Consider the following 24,139-nt stretch of genomic DNA (forward strand, 5'->3'; position numbering starts at 1 on the left):
GCTGGTACACGAGAGGAAGTACAAAAACAAAAAGATGTTTCATACCAAATATGTTTCTCTGGAACACTGAACAGCTGACAAAAAGGGAAACAAAATATCACGAGGAAGCATTTGGTCGAAACTGGTATCAGATTACGCAACGGCTCACAGGTAAAGCTGTGACAACATTTTGGCAGCAGACACATACTGGAAGATGATCAGTGATGAATGCGGTAACACGAGAGACACTATGAAAACAATAAAACACATGAGCATTGATAGCAAAACACCATTATGATGAAGCTGTTCCGACCTGCTTTTGACATGGAACATCGTACTGTAAAGAACTGTCAACCTTTTCTGTACACTTTGAGCCACATTCTGAAAGCGTGTTTTTGATAAAAGAGCAATACGGAAGCTGTCCCTAGTACTTCTTTAGGCAGGAGGATGTACACAACAAATCTGTGTTCATGAAACCTGAGCTAAAGGAGAAGCTAAACATGTGTGTTTTAGTTGCTAAGGAGAACCATCAGAAGTTATTGTGCATGTTGGATAGATTTAAAACATGCAGAGCCAGAGTTTTGGTTAAATCTTTTTCACTTTTATTGCACTATAAGAGTCTTGAATGGCACCAGGTGTTTACAGGATGCCTTATTTCAGGAGGCAGAACTTCTATGTGAGCTGTAGTGACTTCATCGGGAGCGGGGGGTTCTTCGAATCCACCGGAGACTCCAGGTCCTGGGGAAAAGAAAAATATTTTCACTTAACAATTTCACCTCAAAGGCATCTCACTCTCTAGAATTGTTCCCAATTTAAATACCAATAAGAAGACACGGAGTGTTATTGCCAGTTTTTCGATGCCAAGTTAAGCAGAACTAAATAGTGATCAGCGTTAGTTTCAAGATATACTGATAACCCTTTCTTGTTTATCATAAAAGGAAAATAATCTATAATGCCCCAATAATTATAAGTTTTGCACGTTTTGAAATCATTAACATGCAGGCTTTGGGGTGATTTAGAAAGTTAAAGCAAATTTTATGTTATCAACTTATTGTTTATACTTCATTTGCTGAAAAGTTACTCTATTAGGAAGAATTCAAGAATTTAAATGAAGTAGATTTTGTCTACTACTTCCAGGGTTAAGTCTGAACCTTGACAATCAAAATCAAGTTGAAGGTCTGAAAACAATCAAATTAAAATATTGGTTTATGTTGTTGGCTGGATGTTTTGGTGACATTTCAGGTCTTAATTGAGGTGGTAACTGTCACAAAACCCCGGCAGGTTTAGTATATAGGTAAGCCATATCAATGGTCCATAATCCTAAAGTAAAAAGAGTCTATTTTTTATCCAAATGAGTTTCCAGTCTGCGGCCTCAGGTTTTACCTCACAGTCGGAGTCGTCTAGTTCAGACGGTAAACCCATGTTGGCCATCAGAGTTTCCTTCTCTGCCGATCTGCGGCTGATCATCCCCCAGGTCTTCCTCACGCGTCTCCTGTTGAAATTCAATTTAAAAATCCAAATGTTAGTTTCTTCTTGGATCAGACTGACACCAAACTAAACCATTCTGAAGCAGTGTAGGGCTCCTCTTTGCAAAGTGTCTCCAGTATAAATCCGTCCTTTAAATAGACAACCATCTCTGCTGGTCCACATTTTGAATGCTAATGGCCACAGTGGAAAAAACAAACACTGGTCCTCTTGGTCAGTACCTTTTATTGTAGAGGAAACCAGCCGACATCAGTGCACCTAGGAGGCAGAACACCCCCAGGAACACGCCCACATGGCTTTTCCCAGTTTCTGCCTCCTGACAGGACTCTCCCTTGTAACCGTCCTCACACTGGCAGTGGCTCCCTTTGCCCTCTGTGACGCAGCTGCCATGGCTACTGCACAGCTGGAGATCACAGGACGAAGAGGATTTCTTTATTGAGGGGACAGAGTTCTGTTGGGCTTTGGGGTGAGGGCGACCGTCGCTGGTTGACCTCCCGAGAGATGCAGAGTCAGGGTTTGGACCTGAAGAGAAAATCAATATCGGGGATTATTTAAATAAATAATGGCATCAATTGTTGGGTTATTACAGATGTAGATTAGACTCACAGTCCTCTTCATCAGACTGGTCAGGACAGTCCTCGTGTCCGTCACAGAACTTGTGCCTGCTAATGCACTTGCTACCGTCGAAGCAGGACTCTTCACCGGGGGGGCACGCGGGCAGCGGGCCACAGGAAACTCCGTAGAAACCCCGACCGCATTTACACGTGTGGCCCCCGGGATAGGGCATGCACAGATGGACACATCCGCCGTTGTCCTTGGAGCAGCTATTAGTTCCTGGAAAAAGAAGGTAAAAAAAAAAATGTAGACCTTATTTGGGAGGACAATCAAATGTACAGCTTTACACATGAATTAAAAACAGGGGCAAATCAATTAAGCACTCTTGAAGTAATTTGTTTTCAGTACAAATCTCAAAAGAATCAACAGCATTCATTAGTTACTTTACTTTATAAGATCCTCTAACTTCCACTATGGTTCCTCATCCTGAAGTTTAATTTTGGAATAAAAATATGACGCATTTCTGTTCATCGCTAATGTTCTATACTCTGCAAATATGCTCCTTGAGCAAAAATCCCAGAACCACACGGGGGGACCTAGTGAATGACCTGCAGAGAGCTGGGACCAAAGTAACAGAGGCTACCATCAGTAACACACTACGCCGCCAGGGACTTAAATCCTGCAGTTCCAGACGTGTCCCCCTGCTTAAGCCAGTACATGTCCAGGCCCGTCTGAAGTTTGCTAGAGGGCATTTGGATGATCCAGAAGAGGATTGGGAGAATGTCATATGGTCAGATGAAACCAAAATAGAACTTTTGGTAAAAACTCAACTCGTCGTGTTTGGAGGAGAAAGAATGCAGAGTTGCATCCAAAGAACACCATACCTACTGTGAAGCATGGGGGTGGAAACATCATGCTTTGGGGTTGTTTTTCTGCAAAGGGACCAGGACGACTGATCCGTGTAAAGGAAAGAATGAATGGGGCCATGTATCGTGAGATTTTGAGTGAAAACCTCCTTCCATCAGCAAGGGCACTGAAGATGAAGCGTGGCTGGGTCTTTCAGCATGACAATGATCCCAAACACACCTTCAGGGCAACGAAGGAGTGGCTTCGTAAGAAGCATTTCAAGGTCCTGGAGTGGCCTAGCCAGTCTCCAGATCTCAACCCCATAGAAAATCTTTGGAGGGAGTTGAAAGTCTGTGTTGCCCAGCGACAGCCCCAAAACATCACTGCTTTAGAGGAGATCTGCATGGAGGAATGGGCCAAAATACCAGCAACAGTGTGTGAAAACCTTGTGAAGACTTACAGAAAACATTTCACCTCTGTCATTGCCAACAAAGGGTATATAACAAAGTATTGAGATGAACTTTTGTTATTGACCAAATACTTATTTTCCACAATAATTTGAAAGTAAATTCATTAAAAATCAGACAATGTGATTTTCTGGATTTATTTTCTCATTTTGTCTCTCATAGTTGAGGTATACCTATGATGAAAATTACAGGCCTCTCATCTTTTTAAATAGGAGAACTTGCACAATTGGTGGCTGACTAAATACTTTTTTGCCCCACTGTATATGCTTGGACTGCAGGAATGACAGGTCAGGAGGATAAGCGAGAGGGAGTGTTTTGAGATTGATTCATCGTCGCTTTCCCACAGCTTGCAGCTCCGTCTCCCTGCAGGTATCACATCACTCTATTCAACCATTCAACTCAAACTGAGCCTAAGTGAATCTTTTCATTCTCCCGGAGTCTCCGATATCACACTTTCTCTGCGTGCAGCATTCAGAACAGGGCTGACGTCAAAACAGAAGTCTACAGATCAAGTAATTCCTGATCTATGACTTTAAACTGATTCGGCATGCTTGCTTTTTATTCAAATCAGTGTACCGCAGGCCTGTTTCTTAGAATTACAGTCTTTGGAAGCATCATTGTATTATGTGAATAGAATTTCAGTGTTGCCGAGCCTGTTTCATAGTTTCCCGCTGTGAAATTGGTGCGCAACCTTCTTTCTTAAATACTGGGACATTTTCTTCAGAGAAGCTTTAAAAATATTCTCTTAATCAGGATTCTTATGTGCTCGGAGCAGATGGTGTTTATTTTTAGCATTTGGGTCTGTTTACAGCTCCAAGATGGGCTGTAGTACCATCCAAGTATGCAAAGTATTTTCCTTTACTTATATACAGTATTACATTTTAGCAGTTGTACTAGTCTCCTGTCACAAGTAAGACACTGCAAATTAAATGCAAAACTGTTTTTTTTATTTTTAGGTGTTTGTCCTTTGGACTGTGTGTTTTGGAAGAGTGTCTTTTAATTTTGAACACTTTTAATTCTGGGTCTTTTTGTCTCATGACGCCGGCACCGTCTCCCTGTTCCAACTATATGCATTCCCAGTCTGCTCTGGAATTGTCTACAGCTTGACATTCTCCACCTGCCCTCTAGTGGCCAGTGGAGAGTCAATCCAATGGTGTCACCTCTAGAACAACACTTACCTGTCTGACTGTTGTTGCTGTAAGCTTTCACTTCCACCAAACTGGTCTTTGTCTCAAACCACATTTGGTTTGGCTGGAGGCCGTCACTGAACCACACTTTGGTAACATCTACAGTTTGAAACAAAGACAAAAAAATGAGCTAAAATGGGATTAGGCATATAAACCACTTACAATGTTTCCTTTCTAAGAAAGATGCTACTGATAGAGTGGGTAGTGAGGAAATGCGTGTTCTGATGATAAAGATTTGAAAGGAACAGATCTGATCGAGGAGATGATGCTGGTAAGTGGATGTTTAATGATGTAGAGCGGTACAAATTACTGAGAAGAGGTTGGGTAAATTATTTATTTTTACATTAGTCGGCTCCCTGAAGGGGATGAAGACAGATGAATTGCAGGTGAAAGCTAAAATGTTCATGGGAATTCAATTCTACAAGCAGGACTGAACATGTAATTAGAGCCCTACAACTTCCACCTATGGGAGCTTGAGCCTTAGGATGTTTTAAAAACTCTGTTACTTTCCCTGCTCTTACTGTGCCTCCTTACCTTTGTCCAGGCTGACCCAGAGGAGGATGTTCTCAGCATACGTGAAGGAGATGAGCAGACCAGGCCCGGTCTTGTACTGTTTGTATCCTGTTCCATCCACTCCTATAGAGCTGATTACACCTTCCCCTGAACAGAAAGAGTTGTTAAGGTAACATAATATACACATGTCATCAAATATGTCAGGTTTCTTTAAACTCACCTGTGTCAGCCCAGTAGATCACGTTGGGATCTTGGTGGGAGAAGACCAGCGAGGTGGGGATGCTCGACTTCCTCCACAGCACTGCTTTGTTACGGCCGTCCATCCAGGCGCAGTACACCTCCGCCTGGCTCGTCCCACCTGCCCCCACTAATGCTGTGTAGCAAACTCGTCCCGAGGGTGGGTGCAGGGCGATGGATGTGGTGCCCTGCGGAATGAACAAAACCCAGGCTTAGTTTAGCAGGAGATAAAAGTAATTGCAAAAACACAAGTGTCTCAGGGCAAGCAAGGAAAGCAGCTCAAAGACATGTGAGAGGACTTTTAAACAGTGAAGAAAACACTGAAGAGGGGACTCACAGTTGATAGGATTGCTCAAAATGTGATACCAGTGCTGTAAGTCAAAAAGAGATGATGTATGAGCGGTAAAGGTGAGCCTATGTCACCTTCAGTGATCCCTGCAGCAGCGAGGTGGTGTAAGCGTTTTTCCGGGAGGTCACATGAAGATCAGACCTGGCGATGCTGCTCCAGTAGAGGTTAGAGGTCACCCAGTCCACTGCCAGAGCTGTGACCGCATCGTCCTTGTGTGGGCGAGAAGTTTTCAGAATACATTTCACAGGGGAGTGACAACCTGACTTGAAATTAAATAAATAAGTAGGAGTTGTTATTCCCTTTGAACAGCTGTTTATGCCTACCCCGAGCTTTAGGATTTGTCCTGTAGGAATCAGTCCCTGTCTTGACGTGGAGCCGCTCAGTTTCAGCACATCCACAGATCCCTGTCCTGCATCAGCCACAAACACAGAAAGCTCCTGGATGGACACGTCCAGTACCAAGGCCTCAGTTACCCCGGGCAGGGCTAAAACTCTGCCGTTTGGCATCTTTTTCAGACCAACCCCCTCACGACGCATGGAAGTCAAGTGCACCTGCAAGTGAGGGGAGGTTGAGAAAAACGGGAAACAAAAAAAGTGTGCGCAGGACAACAAAAACAGGAATTGATGTGCAGTATTCCCGAATGGGAAAACTCTTTAAAATGCAAATCCCAGAAGTAGGAAGGAATAAAAGGCCTTCAAGTTGTCTGATCTTTGCCTCACAATGAGGCCACCCACCTGGTAGACCGTGGTGCGAGACAGAAGCATGATGAAGGTTGAATCCACAGGCAGAGCGCAGACCCTCTTGTCCTGGGAAAGCAGCAGCCCCTTTGGGCATCGGCACACTGCTGTAGCGGAGCCCAGTGCTCCGGGCCGGGCTTTTGTGGCCGGGGCCAGCAGGCAGAGGTGGGAGCACTGAAGCTGCTCACAAGGACTGGATATGGCCGGCTGGGAAAGGGCATGCATCAGCTGGGGAGAGAGTTATAATAAGCAATAGGTGAATAGGTGGCAACTTCTAAAAACAGACATCATAAAATAAAAACATGTTTAAATAAGTACACTAATAAACACAGCATTACAAGTTGAAGACTCACTTTGAGCCCAAATGGTTGCCCTGGTCTCTTCAGGAGAACCTTTTGATCTTTGCCGGTGTTCTTATCAGCTGAGCGGATGGTTCTTCTTTTAGTGTCGGACCAGAAGACTCGGTCATTGAAGACGGCCACTGAGAAAGGACTTGGTGTTTCGTCCAACTGGAGGATCTAGTGAAAGAAGAGTACCGCCATCATCATTTGCGATCATGAAAAACATTCCACGATGAATAATCTTTGCAGCCAATAAAGTGTGTCTTCCATTTCTGAGGGTGTTCACCTTGACATTTTCTCCATCCAGAGACGCAGAGCCGATGCAGCGCAGCTTCTCGTCTGCCCAGTACACCCTGTTGTTCAGGAGGTCATAGGCCAGACTGATTGGCCAGCTGAGGCCTCGACTCACCACCACCTTCCTCTTCGATCCGTCCATCCCGGAGCGCTCGATCTGAGGGCTGCTGCCGATCTCAGACCAAAGCATCATCCTGAAAAAAGTATGCAAAGATGAAAGATATGGGATTCAAATTTGGGGGTTCAAATTATTTTTGTTGAGGAGTCTCTCCACACATTTTTTTTAAAGTAGGTTGTGCAGCTTACCCTCTGTGTGGAAGCAGGACTAGTGAGCTGGGCTGCTCCAGATCTTCTCCCAGCACCACCGTGTAGTCCTTAGATGTTACCGTGGTATCGCTGAGCTTCACAGCCAGAATCTGTCCCACCAGTCCATCCACCCAGTAGATGTTCTTACCAATCCAGTCCACAGCGATGGAATCAGACTTTACTCCTATAGCAAGATTGAAGCAATAATGTTGCTGGGTGCCTTAAATCAAGCACTTTTATTCATTCCATTAGTTTTATTTCATATGTTCAGCCGTACCTTTGATGAGTGTCCCTTTCCTTTTCGATTCTTTCATGTCAGACCAGCGGATGCTCTGGTAGTCGGGGCTCAGCCAGTAAACTCTCTGTTGAGCCCAGTGATAATCCAGAGAGAAGACGGGCCGGTTGGCCGAGGACAGAAGACGCAAGGTGCTGCTGTGGACTCCCTGCAGTAAGAGTTCGGACTGCACCGAGGCCAGAAGCAAAGGCTCGTCTAGAGATGCAAACATGACAGGTGAGTAGCATCGTTTAAAGAAAGCACAAACATTTCAAAGCAAAGATCATTTTATAAAAAAACAAAACATTTCCCCCAGCCATTTAATTTCAGTTCATTTTAGGATTGTAGAATTACATTGCTTGATTTCGACTGCATATCATGAGGAATGTTAAGGGTTTGATTATTAGTTATACTTTCAATATTGTATCAAAGGAGTTTTAAATCCGTTTTCTCAGACCTCCAATGTTTGAGTCAGCTTCTAAAAAGCATTGCGTTCACATACGAGACGGTACTACAGTACCTCTGGTCTTGCAGCTTTTGTTGTCCGGCTCCAGGTAGAAGCCAGGGAGGCAGCTACAGATGTAGGACCCCTGGGTGTTCAGGCAGGTGTGTTTGCACACGACCCGCGGCACAGTATTGCACTCGTTAATCTCCACACAGGACACAGCATTGGACTGTAGTCTGAAACCAGCAGCACAGAAACACCTCTGCAAAAAACGAGGGGGGATAAGACCATGAGATCGGTGCACTATTCATTCTGTTTCAGATACATATGTTTGTACTAACCGGTCCGTTTGGGGTGCTGACACAGTGATCCTCACAGCGCGGAGCTGACGGGCTGGAGCAGTTGTGTTGAGAGCATCCCGCGCCCTCGTCTGAACGGTCGGCACAGTTGGTAAAGCCGTTACACACCAGGCTGGGGTCCACACACTCACCGCTGCCACACTGGTAAAGGTGAGAGGGGCAAATTCTCTGGCTGCCTGTGAAAGGCAGAAAGATATATTGTTTGTCAGAGTTCCTCTAAAATCAGTAAAATACATTTCTTTAATGGGGATAACATGATCACAATTGTCCTCGTCCATGTCGTTGTGGCAGTCTTTCGACCCGTCACACCTCCATGACAGAGGGATGCATTGACTGCTGTCTCCACACTGCCACTGGTACTCCCTGCACTTTGCTGGCGACAACACGCAGTTCTGGAAACAAATGACGAGACCAAAGTTTTAACCACTGATTCCAAACACTCGAAAAATATCCTCATGCTCCCGTTCCTCACCTTCTCGTCTGAGCCATCGTTGCAGTCGTCTTCACCATCACAGATCCACTCTTTTTGCAAGCACTCGTGGCTGTTCGGGCATTGCAGCTGTGTGAGGCAGCGGGGGGGTCTCGTGCAATGCGCCTCATCAGAACGATCACTGCAGTCCGCATATCCATCACACCTCAGGGCCTCGGACACACACTGACCACTGAGACAGCGGTACTGCTCGATGGCACAGGACACGGTCCCTGGGAAGAAGATAAAGCAAATGTGTATTTTATTGTGATGTTTATATACAGCTCACAAATATTTATCGGAGTGAGTTTCTATATATGGACGTGTGACCTACCACACTTCTCTTCATCCGACCCATCAGTGCAGTCTCGCTCTCCGTCACACAGGAAGGTGTCCGGGACACAGCGAGTGTTGTTATCACAGCGATGATGGCAGCCCTCGGTCTGAGTCGAACAGTCCATTTCATCGGATCGGTCTTGACAGTCGTACTCCCCGTCACACACTTTCTCAGGTGGGATGCATCTATTCCCGTGAGCACAGCGGAACTCATCTGAGGAAGAGGGAAGAGATTCCCATGATCGACTGATTGAAACACTAAGTATCCAGTTCATACATTGTTCCAACAACTGGTAGTTTCCTGGAACATGGTAAATATAGCCATGTACTAAATAGACACTCAATTTACAATCCATAAAAACAATTTTCATTAGTAAAAAACACGTGATTCATCAATTATCACAGAAAATAACTAGCTTTAAAATGTATGTTGATGCTCGACCATATTTGATTTCATTTAAAAAGTTGATGATGTTCAGTTTAAAACATCAATGTTTTAAACTGATCATCATCATTTGTTGCATATTATGAGTTTCAGATCATTTGCATCTATAGTCCTATATGACACAATCATGGACACAATAAGGGTCTCAAAGAAGCAGGTTGTGTCATTGCTTTAAGCCGATTTTCACCGGCATGATACACACAACAAACCTTTTTTGCACTTGGCAGCACATCCCTCTTCATCTGATCCATCCTTGCAGTCCCTCTCTCCATCACACAAATGGCTGAACATAACACAATCCATGCCGTCTTTACACAGCTTGAAACCTGTGCGGCACTTCAATGGGGCGGATTTGGCACCGAGCGCACTGTTGGAAGCTAGGCAGGGAAAAATAATATGCATTTAATAAGTTCTGAAGACACACAGTTCATATCACTGGGCAAAGAAAAAGTGAAGTTAGGAATTAAAAAATGAAGAGTACAAGAATGAGTACAAGAATAGATGTGCAACTTAAATGGTAAGTGGTGCGTTGCTAAGTGGTAGCTATGATGGTTGTTAAGTTGTTGAAAGTGTGGGAAGGTTGCTGCTAGGTTATTTGGTGCCAAAAGTTTGTGTCATGGGGAATCTTCGATGGTGCTACTGTACGTTTTACACGTATTAAACAAAGACAATTGTAATGGGTTTTGCCTAACAACCACTCTAACTGCTGTGACTGGGATCAATGACTTTGGATTACAGGGAGAAACAGGATCTTCTGATTGACACCGCTTCTCATCCGAGCCGTCGGGGCAGTGGGCACGGCCGTCACACACTTCTGACTTAGGGAGGCACATCCTTCGGTCACTGCATAAAAAGTCACCTGATGTTCAGGAAGAAAGAAGAACAGTGGATGTTTTGCTAAAGATAGCTACTAAAACCCCTGAAGTGTTTTCTTTGACACTCTCACACAGCGGGTCCATGCCATCATTAGTTTGAGAGGTAAACTTTTGTTGTTGCTGGACTTACCTGGATTTTTGCATTGGCTCATACAGTTCTTTTCATCAAATGCATCAGGGCAGTCTTTTTGTCCGTCACACAACTGGTTTTGAGAGACACACAGAGATGAACCTGGACAGAGAACTGATGGAGCGACGCAAGATGATCTGGAGGTGAGAACAGGAGCTGCTGATGCAGCAGTAACAGGATCTGGAGGGGAGAAAAGTAAGTGTGATACTCAAAAGGATGTAGCAGACTCAGTCATGACTTTGGGGTAGCTAACGGATTGAATTAAGAGGGAGATTAATTGAAAATGTTGTTATATTGAATTTATGGAGGTGTCATCAATTCCATTGCTATGTCTTGTAATCTGGTTAGGTCACCTATTTGAATAACGGAATCTGCAGACTTACCGCAGCCCGCCTCATCTGATCCATCCAGGCAGTCCTTCTCTCCATCGCACAGGAATGTATTTGGGATACAGCGCTTGCCGCAGCGGTGCTCACAGCTCCTGGTTTTGATCCAGCAGTCCAGCTCATCTGACTGATCCTGACACTGTGACTTGCCATCACACACCTCGGCTGCAGGGATGCACATCTTCCCATGGGCGCACTGAAACTCATCTGGGGTGAGTACAAAGAAAAGGAATGACTAAATTACTTCCTTCAAAGTGTTTATTTACAAAACAATGTACAGGATTCTCTTTTACAGTACGGCAATTAAACAAAAAATATGTACATGTATCAGTTCAGAAAGAACATGCATATAAATCAAATGTGTCACTCATTTTTCAAAACAACATCAAAAGTTTAAAGTGAAACGACCTTGTTTGCATGTTTCTTGGCATCCCTGCTCATCAGATCCATCCGGACAGTCCTTCTCTCCGTCACACACGTGGCTGTACAAAACACACTCTTTTCCGTCATTACACGGCTTTGAGCCGACGCGGCACTTCAGGGAGTTTGCTCGTGCTACAGATATGGCTACGTTCGGGCAGTCGACCTCATCAGAACCATCTTGGCAGTGAGAGCGGCCGTCACACACCAGACTCTGCGAGACGCAGATCCTACGGTCTTTGCAGAGGAAGTCAGCTGTGGAGAGGAAAATAATAAACACATTGAGTTGTGTAAAAGTGTTCCGTATACTTAATACTTTATTTATTTTCAAAATAAGTATTGAGGTCAATGAAAAATACTGGAAACTTAATATGAATGATTCAAAGTTAATGATGTATAGACTTACTCCTGTAAGGGCATCTTCTCACACAGTTCTCATCAGACCCATCAGGGCAGTCTTTCTTTCCATCACAAAACTGTGTTTGGCTGATGCATAGAGAAGAGCCTGGACACAGAGCTGAAGGGCTGCTGCATGGGGGGTTGGTGGGGGGTGCGGGAGATTCATTTGAGTGGAATTTTCTGCAAAAATGATAATGGCAGAGCCTGTGATGTTGTAAACAAAAAACCAGAATTTCTGCTTCACCACAAAGCACTTCAGTCTTTTTGTAAACCTTGTAGTGAACACTCACCACATCCTACTTCATCTGATCCGTCCCGGCAGTCTCTCTCTCCATCACAGTTGTGGCTGAAGAGGACACACTCTGTCCCGTCTCCACACAGTTTGGAGCCGATGCGACACTTCAGGAAGTTTACTCCAGCTGCAGGAGGAGCAGCGGTCGGACAGTTGAGCTCATCGGAGCCGTCATTGCAGTTAGATCTGCTGTCACAAACCAGATGCCTTGAGACGCAGCTGCGACGGTCCTTGCAGAGAAAATCCGCTGAGAGGAAAGATATTTAAATAGATTAAACAATGTCCAGAAAAATCAACTTTTTTGAAGTGGGGTTGAGATCAGAGAAAAATCAGTTCATAATCTTGATCCTTACTTTTGTAAGGACATCTTTTCACACAGTTCTCATCAGACCCATCGGGGCAGTCTTTCTTTCCATCACAAATCTGTGTCGGGTTGATGCATAAAGAAGAGCCTGGACACTGAAATGAAGAACTGGTGCAGGGTGGCTTGGTGGGAGGCTCAGTGGAGGGTGCGACAGGTGAAAGGGAGTCAATCGGCCGGACCTTTCCTGTAGCAGTTGTAGGGGCAACCTCTACGGTATTAAAAATTGAAGAAGGGTTACGTTTAAAAAAATATTCTAATATAATCATGAGATTTAAGATTTCTGTTAGTTATAGCCAATGGCATTATTGCTATTCCTGAAGAACGAAGAAAATCTGAGAGCCTGTGCACATTCATAACGCACTTTAAAAAATATTCTCTTTAGAAAGCAACACTTCCAAATAAACTCACCACATTCTACTTCATCTGATCCGTCCTGGCAGTCCTTCTCTCCATCACAGACGTGACTGAAGAGGACACACTCTGTCCCGTCTCCACACAGCTGTGAGCCAATGCGGCACTTCAGCACGTTTGCTCCGGCTGCAGGCAGAGCTACGCTTGCACAGTTGAGTTCATCGGAGCCGTCGTGGCAGTGAGAGCGCCCGTCACACACCAGACTCTTTGAGACGCAACTCCTACGGTCCTTGCAGCGGAAGTCAGCTGTGAAGCGGAAAATAAATAATGAGGTTAGTGTAAAAAGGTGGAAACTTAATTTTAAGGATTCAAAGTTAATGATGTATAGACTTACTCCTGTAAGGGCATCTTCTCACACAGTTCTCATCAGACCCATCAGGGCAGTCTTTCTTTCCATCACAAAACTGAGTTTGGCTGATGCATAGAGAAGAGCCTGGACACAGAGCTGAAGGGCTGCTGCATGGGGGGTTGGTGGGGGGCTGAGTAAAGCTCTCGACGATGGGTGCGGGAGATACATTTGAGCCGAGACTTTCTGCAAGAATGATAGAGGCAGAGCCTGTGATGTTAAATTGTTTTCAGAAGTGTGCATCTCTACAAAGCACTTATCAGTATTACCTTTGTAAAACTTCTAATGAACACTCACCACATCCTACTTCATCTGATCCGTCCCGGCAGTCTCTCTCTCCATCACAGACGTGACTGATGAGGACACACTCCGTCCCGTCTACACACAGCTGGGAGCCCATGCGGCACTTCAGGACGTTCGCTCGAGGTGCCGGCAGAGCTACACTTGCACATTTGAGTTCATCGGAGCCGTCTTGGCAGTGAGAGCGGCCGTCACACACCAGACTCTTTGAGATGCAGCTCCGGCGGTCCTTGCAGCGGAAGTCAGCTGTGAAACACAAAAACGTTTTCACAAAAAGGGAATTACTTCAAATCACATATTGACGCATTAGGTAGAAACTCGGCTTTAAATATAGACGTACTCCTGTAAGGGCATCTTCTCACACAGTTCTCATCAGACCCATCAGGGCAGTCTTTCTTTCCATCACAAAACTGTGTTTGGCTGATGCATAGAGAAGAGCCTGGACACAGAGCTGAAGGGCTGCTGCAGGGAGGGTTGTTGGGGGGCTGAGTAAATTTCACTGCAGGTGTGGATGATGGAATTGTGAGACCACTGTCTGGAAGTCTGGTAGAGGCAGTGTTCACAGCATCTGGAAGATCACACCAAGAGTTGGTTGGAGCACTGACAAGTTTCATATCAAACCAACAGCAAAGTGTCAGAAAGTGGACTTTTCTGCATGCATTGAAGCTTTGAGTGAACACTCACCACATCCTAATTCATCTGATTTGTCCCTGCAGTCTCTCTCTCCATCACAGACGTGGCTGAAGAGGACGCACTCTGTCCCGTCTCCACACAGTTTGGAGCCAATGCGACACTTCAGGGCGTTTGCTCCAGCTGCAGGAGGAGCAGCGCTTGGACAGTTGAGCTCATCGGAGCCGTCGTTGCAGTTTGATCTGCCGTCACAAACCAAACTCATGGAGACACAGCTCCGGCGGTCCTTGCAGCGGAAGTCATCTGTGTAAGAAAACAAATTCAGGACAATGTGGAAATCCATTTTAAGAATTAAAACCGGTCGCACAAACATGGGAGAACAGGGAAATGAATAAAAACAATTTCCTTACTTCTAGAGGGACATCTTTTCACACAGTTCTTTTCATCAAAGCCATCAGGACAGTCTTGGAGCCCGTTGCAGAACTGGCTCGGAGATATGCAGAGCTGAACAGCAGAATTGGGACAGAGCACAGTGGGGCTGCTGCAGGCCGGCGCGGTCAGAGCAGGAAGTTTGAGTAGTTCTAAAATATCCAATCAAATTAAATTAAGGGTTATTTCATAATAAAAACTCAAATAGAATGTGTCAGTAATTCCAACTGCGATTTTACCAACACATCCTAGCACACTCACCACATCCCTGTTCATCAGATCCATCCTGACAGTCCTTCTCCCCGTCACACACGTGGCTGTATAAAACGCACTCTGTCCCATCTTGACACGACTTTGAGCCCGTGCGGCACTTCAGAGTGTTTGACCGAGCTCCAACTGAAGCTACGGTCGGACAGTTGACCTCATCTGAGCCATCACGACAATGAGAACGACCGTCACACACGAGACTCCTGGGGACACAACTCCTACGGTCCTTGCACTTGAAATCTTCTAAGATTGGAAATAAAGGCACAAAAGACAAGGTCGCACATTCAAAATAGGTACATAGCCGTTTTCAACAAACAAGAAAAAGTGATGTAGATACTTTACCTTTAGATGGACATGTGGTTACACAAATATCCTCGTCGTCTCCATCAGGGCAGTCCTTTTTCCCGTCACACAGCTGGGCTTGTGAGAGGCAGATTGATGTGCGTCGGCACAGCATAGAGGGTTCAGTGCACACTGGAGTATCGGGCACTAATAATTGGAATAGGAAAAATAAAGTGGTATGTTTGAGTAAAAATGTGTGGCTTTCATACACATGTCGTCTTGCTGTAAACGGGTCGTGTGGAAATGTGAGGCACTGCAAGTTAAAAAACAAACAGTAAACCAATCTCTCAAATCGAAACGAAATTCAGATAAATGCAAAAGAAAAGTTTCTCCTTAAAACCCTCAGCTTGTTCTGACCTGTGTGGACGTCCTTGAAAGCCAGGATGACATTGAACACACGCCCTCTCACAGGCACGTCCTGGATGGCGCTCCCGTCACGCCGGTCCCACAGAGTCAAGACATTATCGGAATGGGACAGCAGGAAGGGCTCAAAGGCAGATGTGACTGAGCCTGAAATGTTCCATCTCCTGCCAGCTTTGTGGCTTTTGTCCTGCAGCAAACTCATCGTGGTCAAACCTGTAAAAAAAGATCAAAACCAAAACTGATTTGCAACTGAAAGAAAGACTCTGAACACACTGAATCTCTTATTGTTGCAGCATCACCCCAAATCCAACCACATGTACTTTTTTAATTCAAAATTATAAGAATCATGATTAATTAATGATGATGATTACGAAACATCAGTTCTGCGCAGTAGAAGATGTAGAATTATTGGACAATTAACATTACTCTCTTCAAAGATTACCAATATATCTTGTTTTATGATGTGCACTTCTTACACACGATTGTTTGCTCAAGCTTTAAGTGTTGACACATTTTCAAACTCTGATCTCCATCAGTAGCAGACAGACCTGCCCTTTTTGAGTTCCAGAGCAGACTGTTAGCCCTGAGGTCGAAGGCGATGTTCCCCTGGACTTCGTCTGCCAGCTGCAGCAGCTCTTTGGCTCTTCCTCCCGTCATACTCATGGTGAGGATTCGGTCTTCCTCCAGCCAGATGATGCCCCCCCTCAGCCAGTCCAGATACAGGTCTGTGATCTTCTTGGAAGTGCGGTACAGCTGCTGCGTGTACTGGCTGTCGGCTGTGGTGGTGCCGATGCTGTTTTGATCACATGATACCCAAAAGAGGTTCCCTCTCCTCTGGTCTATTTTTATCAAACAAACTAAAGAAAAAAATAAGAGAGTCAATGGAAAGTGTACAGAAAGCTTAGCCAATTGTTACTGGCAAATATTTTAATTCACTACCAAGTATCATTTAAAATAAGACCTATTTTCATTAAGAATATGTAATCAATTAATAAATCCATGAGTCATTTTAACTACAGATCGAGTGCAACAAGGAAATGTGTGGTGTTTATGACTGCTAGAGGACTTATAATGCTTTATCTAAATGCATAAATGCTATTCATTTGTTTGCGATTGACAGAATAACAATCTTTTAGTTTCACAATGATAACATTACAAACCTGGTCTGCATGAACAATGAGAAACTCGAAGCATTACCTGGCAGAGGTGTTGGGACCACCTCAGTCTTGACCTGGGTTAGACTGGTGCGTTTGATATGGCCAGTTTGGTTGGACCAATAGATCCAGTCTCTGTACCAGTCCAGGTCAAAGGACAGGATCCCGTCGCCCGTGCTTAACAGCTGGGTTTGATCGTAATCTCTCCTTCTGATCTCCAGCAGGTTGATGTTGGTGTTGGTGGCATAAACAAACCTTGGGTCTGTGGCAGAAAAAGAAAGATTTTAAAGTTCCCCTTGTGCTTACCAAATAGAGAAGGACAAGAGAAAGTGGGTGTGATAAAACATGTTTTACAAGTCTTCAACCAAAATAGGCAGAGATGCAAAGTAAAGATTTGGGAAACCTACATTGACATGTCCCATCAGGCATCAGCATTTTGGCATTGGGACAAGCGCAGGTGAATCCCACAGGGTTTCTTTTAGTCAGCTGGCAGAGCTGACATGGAATCTTTGCACATGCAGAAGAACCTGAATGATTTTAAAAACACAGGACATTTTGAAATGCAAGTACTATAATCAGGTGAGGGAGAAACAACTATGGTGACGCAAAGATGGAGTTACATTGTTTTGTATAACAATGAATCATCTGCTGTTTATGTTATAGACTTCATTTTAAACCGATCAAATATAAATCAATCCACAAACACATATATAACATACACATATAACAACTGTATTGTTTGTTTTGAATCAAAAAGGAGTGTAACATGGTGCCTAAGAATCACATGAACTCAAAAGTGATGACAGACAGAAATACTCAATTAAAAAGCATATTGCATTAGGATTAAATATCCTGTTTCCATAAGTACCTCGAGGCTGCTGCAGCTCATGGTGGACGGCCAGTGTCGGCAGTGCGGCTTTCAAAAGGAATTGCTTCTGGTTTGGCAGGTCCTGTGGGACCTGCCACAGTCCTCTGTCATCGACCCAGTAGAACGAGCTCTCAAACACAGCGAGGCCCAGAGCCGGCCTCCTGCTGAACAGGCCTGTGATGGAGAAGCGCCCGGTCCCATCGATCTTCACCGTCTCTATGGACTGAAAGAAAGCAGGTCATTGTTCACTGCACATTAAGCATAAACAACACATGGTTTACAAAATGATTCTGTAGTGACGACTAAACTTTGTTTTAAAAAGGAATGGTATTGTACTCTCTTCTCATCATGACAAGTATAACTATTTCTCCATCATTAATTCTAATCATTCATTACCGTGAGAGTTTGATTAACATTTTATTTTTTAAGTTATGTCATCCAACCTAAGAATTTATTTAAAATTCAACATTTCTATAGATTTAAAATCTATTCAAATGTGTTAACTTGTTATAAATCAATTGACGGTGCAGTTTTACTTCTGAGACACGATTCCTCAACTAATCCAAACGATGGACTTGTTTTGTCTGCCCATAGAATCAAAATATAAATATATACAGTAGAGTCTGTAAACAGTGGAATACAGATATTATGGAAAGTTTTAAATGTACAATGAATTATATTCAGCTTTTTCAGTTTTAGATTCCTGCTATTTTGCATGCTCCGTTTCATAACTCTACAACATTATAATGCACTTAAACTTTACCACAGTGTATATCTGTTTCTTTCCTTTACAGTGCATGTTATTATGACAAAATTGTGATCAATAACGTGCATCTAATCTCACCTTCTTGAAGTTGCTGATCCAGTACAGCCTCCGGGCAGCGACATCTGCAGTGAGGCTGTGGGCTGCCTGAGCAGTGAGCACCGCCAGAGTGTTTCCATCCGACCCGTCCATCCACGACCTCTCTATTGTCACTCTGTCTCCCGGGCCGGCACTGAACCAGAACATCTGGCTGCGAGGCAGAGCAGAGAATTTAAACAAGCACCACCCACTGAGTATATCATCATCTCTTTAGGTTCATTTAACATGGCTTCCTGTGTGTGCTGTGATTATATTCAACTGCTCCTCATCCATGTTGAATACTTTATAAAAGCACATTTACCAGTTCACTGATACCAGGGTTATCAGTGAATAACATTAAAATATGTCAAATAATATTCTGTTTCATCCCAATGTAGCAGACAGATGATTAAAGTAGCATGCCTCTCCACAGGTATGAGGACCAACTCTGATGGTTTGTTGTGTTTGCTCAGCAGTGTAGTGAAACTTCTCCCATCAGCTGACTGCATGTAGATCGACTCTGTCTTCTGATTGGACCAGAACAGGTTTCCATTCAGCCAATCGCAAGCTAGACCCGTGATTCCAGGCTCACCTGGTAATGAATACATTCGAAATCAGTATCAGATTTTTGTTTAGAAATGTCACTATTAGCTTCGGCAGTAAGGAGCGAGATTTAAAAGTGAAAAGAATCAGACCAAAACAAGGAGGAAAAAAAGATTGTTGAATCTGTCGAAGTCGTGAAGACACACATTGTTTCAAGTTCAACTATTAGATTTTCAAAAGAAAAAAAAAGGTGCAAACATTTTAACATTGTGTTTTAAAGCCAAGCTTACCAGTTTGGTAAACGTCTATCTAGTTAAGATGACTAATTTCTCTTGACTCAGTAACTTCATATAACATATATAAATACATGTCACTATTTTAACTCAAAACCAGCTGTTATTGCCATAATACCTCTTTAAATCACACGGAAAAAGAGCAACCACATGTTGGATACACTAACCAGTAAAGGTTGTCCAGCTCTGTCGTCCATTACTTTTGTAAATGCTGCCACGGTTGTCGGCCCAGTAGTACCAGCCTCGGGCAATGTCGAAAGTCAAGGCTACTGGGTCAGGCACTGGAGTGTGAATAACTTCAAACAGCTGAGACTTCACATTTAACAGCCCGATAGAGCTCCTCTGCACAATCAGCAGTCTGGTAGCGTTACCTGGAAAAATGTATAGATTCAGTTGGTGGAAATATTTGGATCGGGGTTTCACTTCCTGTTAAACATCCATCAACTACTAAGTATTTCATAAATGCTGATTTTTATCATCCTTTTATTTACAACATTTGAGGACACATCCCTGTAAAACCAGCTCAACGGCTTGCATCAGAAGACCTGTTTGATCCTTTTGAACATTTCATAGCTTTTGTCATAAGTTACTGCTGAGACATCAAAGAGACCTATTAGTACGTCAATTATCTTTTAGCCAAGTTCAGTTCATGATACTCCTTGTTTGGGTTTGATCTTTTCAGAGGATGAAACTAAATCCAGAGTAGGTTTCATCACATAATACAATAAAGCTGATGACTAGCTCGCTAGTACTTAGCAGCTTTGTGCTTGCTGGTTGATGTCTCGGTATTGAACTTTGTGTTATCCCTGGCTCTGAAGGCTTAGTTGGCACCCAAGGATGAAGGGTCCTGCGTGTGTATGCCAATTGTATGCATCTTTAGATGTGTCCAAACAAGGAAAAGCTTTGCCTCCTTACCTGTAGCTAAACATGCAGTGCCTCCATATAGTTTGAATCCTTCTCTGCAGTGACAATAGAACGAGCCGACGGTGTTAGTGCAGTGATGCATACAGGAGGCAAAGGGAGGGGCACACTCATCCAAATCTGAGGAAAGAAAAGAGTGTTGTAGTGTGAAATACACAAGTTATATAATAAAATATCCAGCAACAGATGATTACAAAGTCGCAAAAAGACATTTCTTAAAACTCAGTATTTGTTTTTCTCTTCAGTAAGCTTAAAAAAAAGCAAAAAGCAAAAGGCAGGCTGCTACATCTATTACTTCTTCAATTTGCTCTTGTTTATTTAAATCCACACACACACACCTTCACAGACTGCGCCATTGGAAGAGAGCTTATATCCAGTGGGACAGGTACACAGAGTTCCCCACGGCTCATCAACACACACGTGGCTGCAGCCGCCGTTGTTCATAGAGCAAATACGACCTGCAGGAGGAGGCTCAGCATTACAGAAAGCTATGCACCAGGAGCATGTCAGAAAGAGGCATTTGCCATCATTGTATAACATCAGGTTAATTTGTCCCAAACCTACCGCATGTTATGGGTTCATCACTTCCGTCCGAGCAGTGAAGCGTCCCATCACAATGCTTTTCAGGACTCAGACACATGCCATCAGGACACCGTATGCCATCCTCAACACACAGTCCTGTTAGGGAACATCATCAATACTTACACAATGAACTCTTTCTCATTCCTACCCCGGGTTGGGGGCCATCTAGATGTGTTTGACATTTATTGACAGGACTTTGATACTATTAACACATGCTTTTCACACACAATATCCATGTGTTCAATCTGCCCTCTTTGACAATGTTGAGTCAATTAATTTTACTGATATTGGAGTCATCACTTATCAAAACTGTTCAATGTTTGGGTGCACGGACTCCATTCTGCCCTACTTTCCCACAGTCTGATGGGAAAGTATGCAATCAATCTGGATGCATGTTGAGATTAAATCCTCCATATTTCTCACCACAGTCGTCCTCATCAGAATTGTCCTGGCAGTCATTCAGTCCATTGCAGCGCAGCTCTTTGGGGATACAGATGTTGTTTCGACAGATCCAGTCAGATTCCAAGCAGCCCTGTGTAGCTGCACAGTTCTCCTCATCAGAGCCGGTGGGGCACTGCTTTTTACCGTCACAGCGGGCTGAAGCGTCAACGCAGCCGACGGAGTCAACACAAGGAAACTGACCCAGAGGACATTCAGGAGAGCCAGGAAGTGCTGGAGGGGGAGGAAATATTTTATTTTTCAGACCTACCAACTTTGTATCTTTAGGTATAAACCTTCCATATTATTTCATCTGTTTGATGTAGATTTATATTGTTCTGACTGAAACACCACTCCCATGTTGCCCATTGTGGTGATAGAATATTGAGTTTACCATTTCAGACTCTTAGGAAAACTATGAAGAGCTAGAATAAAGCAATCATCCAATTTGAAGAATGTATTATTGCAAAGAACAGTTTTTTGCAGGAATAAGGATACCGGTAGTATATCTACCGTTGCAATTCATTTCATCAGATCCATCCAGACAGTCTCCACTTCCATCACATCGCCAGATATCCGGGATACAGTCTCCATCGTCACACTGCCACTGGCCTGGTTTGCATCCCACAATTTGTCCTATAAACATTCAAGAAGTAGGCTTAGGAAATATGTCTGGCTTTCAGTGGAGTAGCCAAAGTCAAGCACTGGATGAATTGTGCAAAGCATCTAAAATTAGACACCGTTTTTGAGCTAAATTTAACCTGTCAATTATTGGTGAATTGCTTTTATCATGAGTTAATGGTGGACAAGACAAGCCACTGAAAAACAATCCTAAAATAAACCTTGGATAAACCGAGGTCACAAAAGGTCAGCCAAGGCTTCAAAAGAGCAAACAGAAGGACAAGTATAATACCTACTTTCACATATGAAAAGTGATGTTGAAGGAAAGTAAGCTAAAACAGCATGGGTATATTTTTTAGCCAAATCCGAAATTTAACTGCCTATTTTTACCACCTCAAATAGTTTTTACACAAACGTTACACAAAAAAGGAAAAGAAACAGAGGAAAAACTGTTTTATAAAAACGCATGCACAAAAACCGAGTAACTTGCAATAACATTCCAAAACATATGTTATCTCTGAACCCATGGGGAGCAGGACTGAAGCCATATTGCCTTGTTCGTGTTTACAATGAAAATTAAGGAAATGTGGAAACGTGCTTGAGTGTGAAATGACAAGTAGGCCAACAAACTCGCTTAATATAAGTAATATAAATTCCTTTAAAAAACGAATATAATGGGGTTTTTTTACCTTGGGAAATGCTCAGAATTGCCAGGAAAATCGAGCTACTTAACTGGCGAAAGTCCATATTGGCCCGCGCGGCTCGTCGGGAGAAACAGCCTCACGTGAGAGGAAGTGCTTTAATCAGCTTCACCTGCTGCTGGTGCGCGTGCAATGTTCACTTCCGTAAACACACATACAATCTGTTGTAGGCTATACAACAATAACCACAAAACACACATAATTAAGTCATTGATTGACCCGGTTTTGAATATTTATGTTTGGTCATTTATCGACCATTTTGTGCTCTTCCTAACAAGAAGTAAATTAATCAATGTTGTTTAGGTCATTCCATTAAAACCACATGCGGTAACTTTTAAGGAATTTTCTACACACACAAATGTAGTAATTAAGATTTTGACGGTTATGGTTTAGATCATTCAGCAGGTAAATCAGTTTGATGTGGTTTCATTTGAAAGACAGCAAGCTGTTCATGTGCTGCCTGTTGTCAAGAATCAAAGCTGTGCATTTGGCATAAATTGAGTCCCCTTAAGATGTCAGGTGTTCCGTTTGACCAATGAATGGGCAACGATCAGATAGAGTGACGTCAGTATCCCTTTAATCCGGCTGTGAAGTCTTGAAGCAGCTTTTTAATTGAAGCTGTTTGATTCTTACAAGTCACCTACATATTCATTTTTGAAGGCACTACATTGCTACTGGTGTTATACCCTCTTTAAGTAATCTCTGTGATGTGATAAAGCCGTGGGAATTTGGGATAGATTTTGCCCTTTACGCACAGAACGATTGAATTCAAACGATTCGTGTATTGTTACTTTTTCTTTTAAAACTGTGTCCATAAGTTAAACTAAAAAAGGGGATTTCCAATAAGGACCCGATTGCTGGACGGGTGTTACCTGAGACATTCATAATTACGCGTGATGATGAGGTCCTTATAATATATGAACACAATCAAAACTTTAAAATGATCTTACTCATAACAGCTGTTATAGATTCAACCTAATAACACAGTCTACTTAACAAAATAGCAATCAACACGCAGAGTACAAGTTAATTCAACACTTTATATAAGGACAAATCAAAGTAGCCTATAATGTCAGTAAAAGTCCATTTGTCTAATTTATTTGCTGCAGTAATTATTGGGCCAATTCGACTATTTTTTATTCTGATGAGAACCCTAATATTATAATAATGTATGCATGTATATAATCTAAAAAGGAATGACATTGTCAAAGAAATATAGTGAATTAGAAGTATTTGAAGCATAACAATTGAAATATTAGTTACCCTAACTACTAACTAAATGGTTTAAAACAAAAGTTTGTTTCATGTCGTGTCAATTAAGAACTTCAAGCGGCAATACTCAACACTAATGGCATTTATTTGGTTCTTTTCACGCTTCATATGCTCATCAAAGCTTTGTAGTTTGTTATCAACACGTTTTGCTTTCCTTTGAGCTCAAGTGTGCAGTTTGACTTATGAATGGGCAACGATTATCTGCCAAGTCCGACACATTAATGTTCCTTTCAAGATGCTGCTGTCATTTATCATGGCAGATTATAGACCTGAAAGTTGCTGTATGACATCTTTTTTTGAAGTTGTCCAACATTGTGGATTATTACA

At 43.1% G+C, this 24,139-nt stretch overlaps 2 protein-coding genes across 2 annotated transcripts; both read right to left on the reverse strand.

The window, feature by feature from the left end:
* Nucleotides 1–582: 582 nt before the first annotated feature.
* On the reverse strand, nucleotides 583–11,663 carry LOC134868149 (very low-density lipoprotein receptor-like). Its single transcript, XM_063889057.1, has 24 exons — nucleotides 11,424–11,663; nucleotides 11,013–11,222; nucleotides 10,630–10,809; nucleotides 10,361–10,483; nucleotides 9,834–10,001; nucleotides 9,178–9,393; nucleotides 8,847–9,076; nucleotides 8,637–8,766; nucleotides 8,357–8,550; nucleotides 8,091–8,277; nucleotides 7,574–7,786; nucleotides 7,297–7,480; nucleotides 6,983–7,184; nucleotides 6,709–6,873; nucleotides 6,353–6,583; nucleotides 5,942–6,169; nucleotides 5,693–5,827; nucleotides 5,253–5,457; nucleotides 5,054–5,179; nucleotides 4,511–4,618; nucleotides 2,071–2,298; nucleotides 1,686–1,986; nucleotides 1,363–1,471; nucleotides 583–717 (listed from the first exon to the last, which is right to left on the reverse strand). Exons 2-24 carry the CDS (start codon nucleotides 11,194–11,196, stop codon nucleotides 652–654), a joined length of 4,113 nt encoding a protein of 1,370 aa, XP_063745127.1. The 5' UTR covers nucleotides 11,197–11,222; nucleotides 11,424–11,663; the 3' UTR covers nucleotides 583–651.
* LOC134868745 (low-density lipoprotein receptor-related protein 1B-like) lies at nucleotides 11,401–22,587 on the reverse strand. The gene is made up of 25 exons (XM_063890048.1): nucleotides 22,529–22,587; nucleotides 21,732–21,854; nucleotides 21,204–21,452; nucleotides 20,763–20,876; nucleotides 20,537–20,656; nucleotides 20,193–20,318; nucleotides 19,445–19,648; nucleotides 18,865–19,033; nucleotides 18,445–18,613; nucleotides 17,601–17,823; nucleotides 17,140–17,259; nucleotides 16,776–16,994; nucleotides 16,127–16,435; nucleotides 15,573–15,791; nucleotides 15,216–15,362; nucleotides 14,868–15,116; nucleotides 14,588–14,758; nucleotides 14,232–14,480; nucleotides 13,888–14,115; nucleotides 13,545–13,793; nucleotides 13,236–13,433; nucleotides 12,899–13,147; nucleotides 12,480–12,698; nucleotides 12,125–12,373; nucleotides 11,401–11,690 (listed from the first exon to the last, which is right to left on the reverse strand). Exons 1-25 carry the CDS (start codon nucleotides 22,584–22,586, stop codon nucleotides 11,401–11,403), a joined length of 4,920 nt encoding a protein of 1,639 aa, XP_063746118.1. The 5' UTR covers nucleotide 22,587.
* Nucleotides 22,588–24,139: the final 1,552 nt, after the last annotated feature.

The sequence above is a fragment of the Eleginops maclovinus genome, chromosome 8 (genome assembly GCF_036324505.1).
Source record: "Eleginops maclovinus isolate JMC-PN-2008 ecotype Puerto Natales chromosome 8, JC_Emac_rtc_rv5, whole genome shotgun sequence".
Taxonomy (NCBI): Eukaryota; Metazoa; Chordata; class Actinopteri; order Perciformes; family Eleginopidae; genus Eleginops; species Eleginops maclovinus.